This window comes from Octopus bimaculoides, chromosome 16 (genome assembly GCF_001194135.2).
Source record: "Octopus bimaculoides isolate UCB-OBI-ISO-001 chromosome 16, ASM119413v2, whole genome shotgun sequence".
Classification (NCBI taxonomy): domain Eukaryota; kingdom Metazoa; phylum Mollusca; class Cephalopoda; order Octopoda; family Octopodidae; genus Octopus; species Octopus bimaculoides.
In genome coordinates this window covers 55,138,626-55,150,077 of record NC_068996.1, presented here as the reverse complement: position 1 = coordinate 55,150,077, position 11,452 = coordinate 55,138,626, and the positions used below count along the sequence as shown (strand labels likewise).

General features: G+C 36.1%; 1 protein-coding gene across 2 annotated transcripts in view; it reads left to right on the top strand.

The window, feature by feature from the left end:
- The window catches only part of LOC106871179 (neuralized-like protein 4), a 93,667-nt gene that overhangs the window by 49,006 nt on the left and 33,209 nt on the right, over positions 1-11,452 (top strand). For both annotated transcript variants that reach the window (XM_052973785.1, XM_052973784.1), the window contains exon 12: positions 8,154-8,323. In XM_052973785.1, the coding sequence (XP_052829745.1) occupies positions 8,154-8,323 (170 nt within the window). The remainder of the gene's footprint in view (positions 1-8,153; positions 8,324-11,452) is intronic.

Here is an 11,452-nt window from a genome sequence, read left to right as displayed (position 1 = left end):
GATCTACCTTTCACTCTGAGAGAGAGTCCCTTTGCTGCCAACAAGGGTAGCAGCTCTCTGAACTTCCTCCATCCTATTCTTATTCTAGAAACAATACTTTCAGAGCATCCACCACCAATACTAATTTGGTCACCTAAATAGCAGAAACTATCTACTACCCCAAGAGAGCCTCTGGGGCATTTGAGAGACTTTAAGTCTCTCTTGCTCTTAGTACTTACTATTGTTCCTGCACATGTGCCACACACGAAAGCAACCTTATCTTCCCATAATTCCACTGCATCTTTTATACATCAATAGCTTACACTTGGCCACTCCTTTCCTAAGTATTGAACACATTGCCTTTCAACCTAAAGTTGATAAAAACAATTAATAGTCAAATACTGAATTCAATGACATCAACTAATCCTCTGCCCTAAATTTGGGTTTTTTACCAATTCTAGAAGCAGTTATTATTATTAGTAATAAATTAGCCATAAGGCTAACAGAAATGATAAAGCATCAGATTTTGTTTTACTGCTTTTAGTTTCATTCTTCCCAGCACTGGATTAACCATTAAGCAAAATAAGCATGTGCTTTGGGCATCAATGGAAGGAGGGAGCACCACAGAAATGGTAAATGGTTTATCGCACAAAAGAAATCACTTTAAACTTACTAAAATTATATTTGGAATAAAGTTTAGAAGCAGATGTGTTACATAAGATTAATTTTGAGGTTCTTATCAGAGACTTTGCAATTAAAAAAAGAGAAAGCATTTCGAGTATAAATGAAGTGGGAGTATACAAAAATAAACATTATTTTCCCCTCTTACTGTTAGTGTTGTTTCATTTTGAAAACTAAAACTTTATTTCATGGTTTATATTTTGAATTAGCTATATATGGGGACACCAAAATCTTTTAAGTGCCTTGGGCCTCTCTGGGTCTTAATCCAGCCCTTATTCTTCCACATTCCAATTTTCAAATCCTGCAAGTTCAACTTTTCATTTCATCTTTCAAGGATGATAAAAAGAAATACCAGTCATATAATTAAGTTCCAGTCAATCAACTAGGCTCTTCTCACAAATGTTTATATTTTTGCTCCTATACTGAAGCTTGATCAATTATACTTACCCAAAATGGGCTGTTTATATGTATGTAACATGTTCATGAAGAAAGGCTTGTTTCAACCCTTTTGAGACTCTGTGTTTTGGTATGTGTAGCCAAAAGGACCAAAATGTTTTGAATATGCAGCTGTGAGAACAGCTATGAGTCAAGAATGAACTCCACCAAGGACCAAATCACTCTGCCTTTTTTGTGCTACAATGAGCTGTATTTGTAGGCTCTGTTCACAGAAAGTCCTAGTCATTCCACCAGACTGCCATGTGAGCAAAAAGTGGTGATTGGACTGAAGTTATGTTTGTAAACATGATAAACTTGTGATTTCCATGTGACCAACACTACACACACACACACACACACACACACACACACACACACACACCATAAAAATGAAGAGGTATGAGAGGTGAATCTATATTTATTTAACCACATGACATCCTTAAGGTTGTGTCCACTTTACAACGTTCTTTATGTAGTATTAATTTCTGAGTTGAATCATTGATGTAACTACAATGTGTTGAGGTAGCTATCTTTATTTGTATTGATTTGTTGATATACAATTGAATTATATAACGGTGAGACTGCATATTAATGCAGACATGTAAGCATAATTTCTTGCACACTGAAATTAATACTGCACGAAGAATGTTGTGAAATGGTTGTAATTCCAAAGATGTCACATGATCAAAAATAAATATATATTCACCTCCTATACTTCCTGACTTTTTATGGTTTATATTCTGCACACTCCACATTACGCTTCTCTGTGTTGGACCATTTTGTGGATTGATAGCCTTCTCTGAGAGTCACATGATTCTTTGACTCCACATCGTATTTATGTATATCTTAGAAACAAGGCGCAAACTTATTGTAAAATATCGAAAAGTAAAAGAAACAGAATGGTGCAAGAGATTTAGATTTGTATGAAATATTTGAAAATGGTGCTATATGTTTGTTTGAAATGTCGAGTTGATATATTTTCCGTCAGAGTTATATCTTGAAATATTTCAATTACCTTTTTTTGTTTCCGCTCCATGTTAGAAATGCAGATAGTAATTCAATAAATGAAAGAAGAAAAGTTCGGTTCAAAAATAATTATTTATAAGTAACTAATGTTAAATTATAGATAAGTACCAATGTTAAAAATCATTATTACTTATTTCAATTTTTGTCTAATGACGAAAAATATAATTAGTTCACGGTGACCCATTTATCAAAAAACAAATTGTAAGCAAACATTTCCCATGTAATGCATGTTTATTAATAGTCATTTCTATAATATATATCGATTTATATATTAAAATTTTAAATTCAGTTTTGTAAAATCTAATTTTGTTTGTTTTAAAATATTTTAATCAGCTAATGATCCATAATGTTCTGAAGTTTTTCCCGATCCTTGTACCTTAGTGACATTGATTTGTCTGAATTTCAGCTAAAATTTTGAATAAAGAAAATTAATAAATCTCAGGAAATTATTAGTTTAATGGGTTTTTTTTTTCTCTTATTTCATTATATTATTTGAAATATCAAATAAATCACAACTTTTCCTGTGTGTGAATCACAACAATTTTAAGTTTTCCAACTAAAGCAGTGTTAGCCTTTTGGGTCCTGTGAAAGTCTTCACATCATACTAATAAGGATTCTTTTTTTTCTTTTTGAGGCTTTGTTTTACGGCTACATGTCATTCCTGGTGCAAACTAGAATATTATATGTGCTGTCATTTAATAAAATGATTTAATGACATTTAAACCATTATTTGTGGAATTTAAATGAAATGCAACATTGTTTTTTAACCTTTTCTTTCGTTGTCTTTATCTAAACTTTTATTCATGTGCAGTCAGCTTCTATTTTATTCTTTGTTCCTCATATATTGGGAAATATATTTTGTTTCCTTATTACTCTGTGATTGGTTTCCTTTTGCTTGCTTCTATTTTTCTAATTTCACTCTCAGACAGGTATTTAGAACACAGTGAACAATTTTGTAATTATTTTCCTATATGAGTTCCAGGATTGGGTAGTGTGTTTACACTTATTTTCTTAAATGTGGCACTGAGGCCCATTTTTGATATTAATTTGAATCTTCTGTTGAATTCTTTTCTGATTTTTATTTTTTATTTCATTGTTGTGTTTATCAGTTTCCTCTTTGAAATATTTGCATAGATGGTCTTGTCTAATTCTTTGATTTTGGATTTTGTCTTAATTTATTGCTCTCAGCTCTAATTAATTTGCCTCTCCTTTATATAGCCATGTAATTATGTATGGTCGGTAATAAAGTCATAGTTTTGTCTAGGAAAGAAAGTCAGGTATTGAAACAAAAATATTCAAGTCAGTCACTATTTATTAAAGTACCATAAACAATTAAAGTAATGAAACAAAATATTTTTAATCAGTTATTAACTGGCAATGTATTACTTGTACATATTGACAACACTATTTATAATATGATGGCATTACATGTGACTTTTTTTCCTTTTCATTTTTTTTCCTGCAACTTTTTTGCCATGACTTATGATATAATTATCTAACTCATATTCGTCTGATTTCATCAATAATTTTCTCTAAGTCCTCCATTTAGCTAATGTCCATTGAAAACAGTTTTCAATCACCAATGTAAAGGGAACAGATTGTAATTAGTTCTTAGAATCATTGTTGTAGTTGTTGCTGTTTAGCTCCAGATTGGCACAGATTGAACAGACATATTTTCAAAGGCATTCCAGCCATGACCATCTCGTTTTTTGGAGGTGGATAGGTACAAAACATTATTCAGTGTATCATTTTTTATGATTGTAGAGTGTGATTTTAAGGGAAATTTGGCTACTATTTCTAGCATTTTTAGTGACCCCCCCTCCTAGCGAAATTTATAATTATTGTTGTTTTAACTCAGAAAAATGTGTTAGTAGACTCAAAGCTGGGAAGAAAGATTAGTAGAAGAGATAAGGAGTCTCTTTAAAAGATTCCTCTTCTTATGAGTATAGAGATGTTCCTCATCATTTCCTCATTGTCTTACAGTGATACATTTGTTCCGATTTTGACATAGCAGAGCTGCATTCTTTGTATGACGTGTTTTCAATAACCAAAAGTGTGATGTGCCACTAAATGCTCTTTTGCCCAACAAACCATATCAAACTAAGATGGCTTATCTTCATTCTTCCCTGACCACAATAAATAACCAGTTCACTTGTCACTGCTCTTTACAACCATATGTCTCGTACCTTTTCTACTTCTTAAGAAGGATGGTATTATTTTCCAGATGACGAGATACCCCACTTTATATGTAAAGAATTTGTATGTTGTCAGAGAGCAAGCTATTAATCTGTAGTTTTAGGGGTCCCTGGTATTTTTGTTTTCAAAATCAATATTAGACTCCCTCTTTTAGTAGCTATTCAACTGTTAATTTTACTCTATTTATTAATTCATTGAGTGACGTTACCACACATCCAAGAATACTGATTTAGTTCTTCTCGGACCTGAATTTGAGAATTTTAGCAATTATGGTTTCTCTCCAGTTGTTTACAATCTTTTGATTTCCTTCTAATTCATTGTACTCTTTGATAGTGTTTTATGTTTTCGTTCCATGTCTCTCTTTTATTCTATAATTATTTCATTATGGAGTATATGCCTTCTGTCACACTCTTGCAACTTCATCGCTACCTGCTGCCATCATTATCAGCTTTTCAAACAATGCTTTTTTTCTATCTGTTGGATTTATTCAAGCATTTCTTTTGAAGGAGAAATATTTTTCAACACGTTATTGTTAATCTTATCTATGCACTTTTGCCAATTATGCAGTTTTTGTTCAAGATTTAGCTGCTACTGCTGCTGCATTCAGCAATTTGGAAAACTATACAGAAATTCCTTTGGTTGACTGAATTCATGAATTCTTGATAAAGATCCAGCTTTCTGATTTACACACATTGTGCCCAGCTTCGCCTTCCTGGCACTTGTGCCAGTGGCATGTGTAAGGACTTTCGAGCGAGATCATTGCCAGTGCCGCTGGACTGGCTCCTGTGCAGGTGGCACATAAAATACAACATTTTGAGCGTGGCCGTTGCCAGTACCACCTGACTGGCCTTTGTGCCGGTGACACGTAAAAGCACCCACTACACTCTCGGAATGGTTGCCATTAGGAAGGGCATCCAGCTGTAGAAACTCTGCCAAATCAGATTGGAGCCTGACTTAGCCATCTGGTTCACCAATACTCACTCAAATTGTCCAACCCATGCTAGCATGGAAAGCGGACATTAAACGATGATGATGATAGTTGAATGAAAATCCCAGTTTTACATTCAACTTTTATATATATCTAATATACAGCTTTGCTTTGTATATTGAACATATATACCTTCAATATATGTCTTTATGTGTTACCATGGTTACATTTGTTTATCCAAATTATTAAGTTATTATCTGTGTGTGTGACCAGTGGTGTAAGCAGCCCACTTAGGCGTACCTTTCCTTCATTGGACACTAAACTCTGCTTGTGAAGACCTGTTGAAGCAAGTGAAATCAAAATCAAATTCCATGACAGCACCACATGACTGGCATCTGTGCTAGTGGCGCACTAAGAGCATCATCTGAGCGTGATCGTTGCTAGGGCCGCTGAGTGGCACGTAAAAAGCACCATTCAAGCGTGATCGTTACCAGCATCGCCTTACTGGCACGTGGAAAGCAACATTCGAGCGAGGGCGTTGCCACTGCCACTGGACTGGCTCCTGTGCAGGTGACACGTAAAAACAGCATTTGAGCGTGGCCGTTGCCAGTAACGCATGACTGGCCCTTGTGTGGTTGGCGTTAGGAAGGGCATCTCTCGAAGTGGTTGGCATTAGGAAGGGCATCCAGCTGTAGAAACTCTGCCAAATCAGATTGGAGCCTGGTGCAGACATCTGGCTCACTAGTCCCCAGTCAAACCGTCCAACCCATGCCAGCATGGAAAGCAGATGTTAAACGATGATGATGATTATATATATATATATATATATATATATATATATATATATAGTACACAGGTATATATTTCTGAGCTAGGTCATGTGCTGGTTTAATAAGTCAGGCTCATATCCATATTGCTTTAGATGGTCTGAAAACTCACATGAGGTAGGGGTCACCAGGTGAAATGAATGAATTGTCAATGCTGGTGAATGGTAGTAGTAGCAGTAGTATGAGTCTGCTTGCTGTTGATTGTTTATTTGTGTGTTGCTATTGTTTTCTTGTATGACTGGTTTGTTTGTTTTTTTTCTGTTTGTGCTGTTATTACGTGATTCCTGATTGGATTTTTTTCTTCTTTTTGCTGAACACTCATACATCATCTTTTGTAGAAGAGTTCGTCTTAAATAAATAAATATATATATCCTGAGCATGCCATTAAGCTGCATCCTGTGGTGCGGTTGCTTTAGTTCAAGAGTTGTGGAGAGCATGGAGTGACCCCTTAATTACCATTACTCTCAGGTCCATTCTGAGTAATACGTGTGAGAATTCCATCTATTGGCTGAATAGATTTCCCAGGGGTAGAGGAGGCTTCTGTAACTATTGACAAGGCCATGGAGAAAGCAGCTCTTCTGGGAGAAAGAGACTCTGACATAAAACTTACATTCAAAATAATAGCAGTCACCTTGCAATGCTTGTCACTGGAACCTAATACGGTAACTGAGAGAATGGTTAAAGCATTGGTCAAGTTTTTGTCACTTAAATCCAGGGACCTGTAGATGTCTCACTTGAATGTGAGACAGCTATCATCTGACAAGATGAGGCAATCATGCAGTCATCACACACACACATACTTTATCAACCCTAGAAGGATGAAACACAAAGGTGACCTCTGCGTGATTTGAACTCCGGATGCAAAGAGCTAGAACAAATGCTGCAAAGCATCTTTTCTGCAATCGTCTAATGATTCTGCCAGTCCAATATTATGAATGAAACTGCATAAAGTTCTGCTAGAAATTTATTTTGTTAAAATGTCCCCCCCCCCGCCCACCACCACCACTCCACTACATACTGGCACATGCTCTTCATACATTCTTTCACTTAAACGTACATCATCATCATCATCATTATTATTACAAAGGTAGCAAACTGGCTGAATCGTCAGCATACCAGGCAAAATGCTTAGCATCATTTCATCTTTATATTTTGAGTTCAAATTCCACTTAGGTAGACTTTGCTTTTTCATCCTTTCGGGATCGATAAATTAAGCACCAGTGAAACACTGGGTTCAATGTAATTAACTAGTCCCCTCCCACAAAATTTCAGGCTTTGTGTCTATTAGTAGAAATTATTATTATTATTATTATTAGTTAGTTACTATGGTGACAACATACACATTCTCTCTCTCTCTCTCTCTCTCTATTGTATTTCTGTCTGAACAACTTTTTCTCCTCCCCTTTTGAAAATACATTGTGTGGTATATTTTATTTCTTCCCCATGTTTCCCCCCCCCCTCTAACAAGTACTGGGGGGTCAAGCTAATCAATCAACCCTTCTACCCAAAATTTCAAGCCATGTGCTTATTGTAGAAAGGATTATTATTCAATTTGACTCATCCTCATTCATATTCCTGGTAGAATTTATGTGGGCCGAGGGTTACTACCTGTAACCTTCGGTATCCACAAGTTTCCAATTGTCTTTCAAGTGCTTAAAACCCTCCTGATTATCTTTCTTAGCACCAAGAGGCAAACTTTCCATAGAATCTCTACTGGACATTCTATTCCGATCTCCTTCAACCATTTGTCTATATCTTTACTCACAGACCCTAATGCACCAATTAACTACAGGAACAATCTTTAAAGTTTTCATGCACCAAATTCTCACAATTAATTATCTTAGGTTATTAATACCTTTTGAATGGAATTTGGTAGAAGATGGACTGTGTGTGTGTGTGTGTGTTTCTTTATGCCCTGAAACAACCTCTAAAGGTGGTGCTCCAGCATAGCTGCAGTCAAATGACTGAAATCACAAAAACAAAGAATGTATAAAACAATTTCAAAATGTTTTATTCAAATATTTATGTTTTCTGTTTTATTTATTTTTAAATGTTTTTTTATTCTTGTCTTCTTTTTACAGTGGTTCTGCCATCATGCAGGATGGTACTACTATACGTAACGGTTACCCTCTTGATTTGGATTGTGTCTCTGTTGGATCTCGAATTGGAATGATGCGTACACCTGAAGGAAATTTACATTATTATTTAAATGGAGTAGATCAAGGTGTAGTGTGCAGAGATTTACCTTCAGGTATGTAAATATATTGTATAATCTTTATAATATTTAATTTTATTTTAGTTATTCTAATTTATTGTGTTGTGTGCATGTTTGTGTATACACATACACATGCATCTCTCATCAACTGGCACAAAGCCACCTCCCACCATACTACTCCAGCCTCAGTTGAGGGCTCTTGTCTTGTAAGTTGTTTAGTGACCCCACAAGTGCTGGGGCCATGTAAAAAAAAGCACCTAGTACACTCTGTAAAATGGTTGGCATTAGGAAGGGCATCCAGCCATAAAAACCATGCCAAAGCAAACAGTAGACTTTGGCACAGTTTTCTGACTTGTTATCTCTTGTCAAATTGTCCAACCCATGCCAGCATGGAAAATGGAGATTAAATAATGATGATATATATATATATATATATATATATATATATATATATATTGTATTTTAGAAAGGTCATGCTGCCAATAAAAACACACTAGTTACAATTCAATTCTGTTTTATTATTAATTAAATAGAAAATCAATTAAATGATTGATGAATTGGTTTACCAAAGTTCTTTCTATACTGTCATTGATGATGTACACCTCTTACACCTTCTTCCTGTTGTTACACATTCCTTTGCTCTTAGCTCCTTGTTACAAGACCAAGGTTCAAATTTTCTGTTACTATTTATATATAAAGTGTGTTTGTGAACAGAGGTATGTGTGTGTGTGTGTATGCTGTATAGAACTTCTGGATTCTGGAACTTAGGACTTCATCATGTGCACACATATCGGCTTTTATGTATGTTGTTTCTGTTATTTGTTCATTATGAGCCATGCCTGGCTCATAAGGTGTATAGGTTCTCCACCTGGATGGGACACCTGTCCATCGTAGGTGAGCTGCTAGATGCAGGAGGAAAGAGTGAGAGAAAGTTGTAGTGAAAGAATCAGCAGAAGTTTGGCATTACCTTCTGCCGGAGCCATGTGGGACTTAGGTGTTTCACTCATAAACACACACATCTCCCAGTCTGAGATTCTGACCCACGATCCCTCGACTGCGAGTCTGCTGCTCTAACCACCAGGCCATGTGCCTCCGCTTTTATATGTATTTAGTGTTATTTTTTTGTTTTGGTGTGTTTGTGAATTGTTATTCCTTTTTTTTTTTTTTTTTTTTTTTTTTTTTTTTTTCTATTCATAAATTTGAAGCAATTTTCCCTTGTTGTCTGCCATATTCTCCTTCTAGTCAGTGCCTTCTCTGTTACCTACTGAGTGGATCAGGAATGGTAAATTTGGGTACTTGGAAACGGAGAAGATGCTTATCAAATAAATCAAATAGACCGTACGTGTAAATCAAGTCATGCCTTATCCCACACTCTGTCCTGTTGTTTATGAGTTATTTTAAGGGTTCATGCAGAAAGCACATCTGAAAAGAATTTTTCCTTATATAAAAGACACATGGATAGTAGGGTTATCCATGGCAGTGAGCTGGCGGAAACGTTAGCACGCCAGGCGAAGTGCTTAGCAGTATTGTGGGTAGTAAAGAAATAAGAAAGTAGGGTTATTGTACAACTCAGGCATGTTGAGAGAGAGAAAGTGTGTGTGTGTGTGTGATCCAAATAATAAGACAGAGAAATGATACTTTAACGCATCTTTAATTAAGATATGTTAAAGAATTTCTTTGTCTTATTATTTGGATTATATTTTACTCTTTGCTGTTCTCACACAACGGTTTTACCATTGTGGAATCAGGATTTTCTATGCCTGAAGAATTTCATATTAATCTGCAATCCAACTGTGATGATAGCCTTTTACTCAGGAAATACTCTGTTTATACCCTACCAGTGGTCTTATGAAGAGGGGATGCTGAAAAGTTCCTGGCTTTGGGTAAAAGAAAATTCAAGAGGGTCAGTTAATTATGATTAATTATTCAACATATTCCCCTCTCAAATCATTGCAGTGGTCCTTCAGTTTTTCTAAGCCCTTTAAAAAGAACTCAGAGGGTTGTGCCTCCAACCAGGCTTCTGTAGCAGCAATCACTTCTGAATTGGAATGAAATTTTGTTTCCATGAGATGTTTCTTCAGTTGTGGAAAGAGGTAATAATCAGAGGGAGCCAAGTCAGAAGGGTAAGGTGGGTGGTCTACCATTTCAAGGCCAAAATCGCATATTTTCCGTAGAGTTTCATGTGCTGTGTGTGCTGATGCATTGTCCTGCAAAAACAGGATTCCACAGCTCAACTTTCCACAGCGTTTCTGCTTCAAAGCTTCAAACAGTTCATCCAACAGAGACATATAGTATTTTGCATTGATGGTGTGACCCTTTGACTGGTAGTTTATGAAGAGTACTCTGTCTTTGTCCCAGAAAATTGAAGCCAGAATCTTTCCAGCTGAATTCTGGGTCCAAAACTTCTTGGAACACAGTGAACTGCTGTGGCACCACTCCGTTGATTGCTAACTGGTCTAGGGATCATAATGATGAAGCCAAGTTTCATCCATGGTGACTAATGAGCCATAAAATTAACCTCTCCCACCAAGATCACCTTTAATGTCTTCCCTCTGATGTGCTTCTGATCTGTGTTCAGGCATTTCGTCACCCATTTTGCAAAAAACTTCTTCATGTTCAGAATGTTGTGGATGATATGACCAACTCTTTCAAGGCAAAATCCCCAGAGTCTCAACTATAACTTTAGCTGAAATTCCATGTCCTCACGAGTTATCATGTACACAGCGTTTGCTTTGTCTTCCATGGTAGTGAAAGTTGGCCATTCTAACCAGCGTTCATCTGTGACCTCGAAATGATCAGTCTGAAACCATGACACCCAGATTTTCACTGTGGAGTAAAATGGGCTGCCATCTTTCAAGACTTCTTTCATTTCATCATGGATTTTCACCACTCCGTTGCCTTGCAAAAAGAGAAACTTCATGACTGCCCACATTTCAATTTTATCAAAAGGAGCTGCCATCTTGCATTAAATCTGCAATAAAAAGAGGAAGATATACTGTATACCATCATGACCTTTTTGTATATCCTCTCTTAAATAGTTGTCCTACCACCCCTGTAAAGGTAGCAGCTTCACCCTTTCATGATACCCTTAAAGCCAGGAACTTTTCAGCACCCCCTTGTATATATGTGTGTATGTATTTTTATATGTATGCATGCATGCATGCA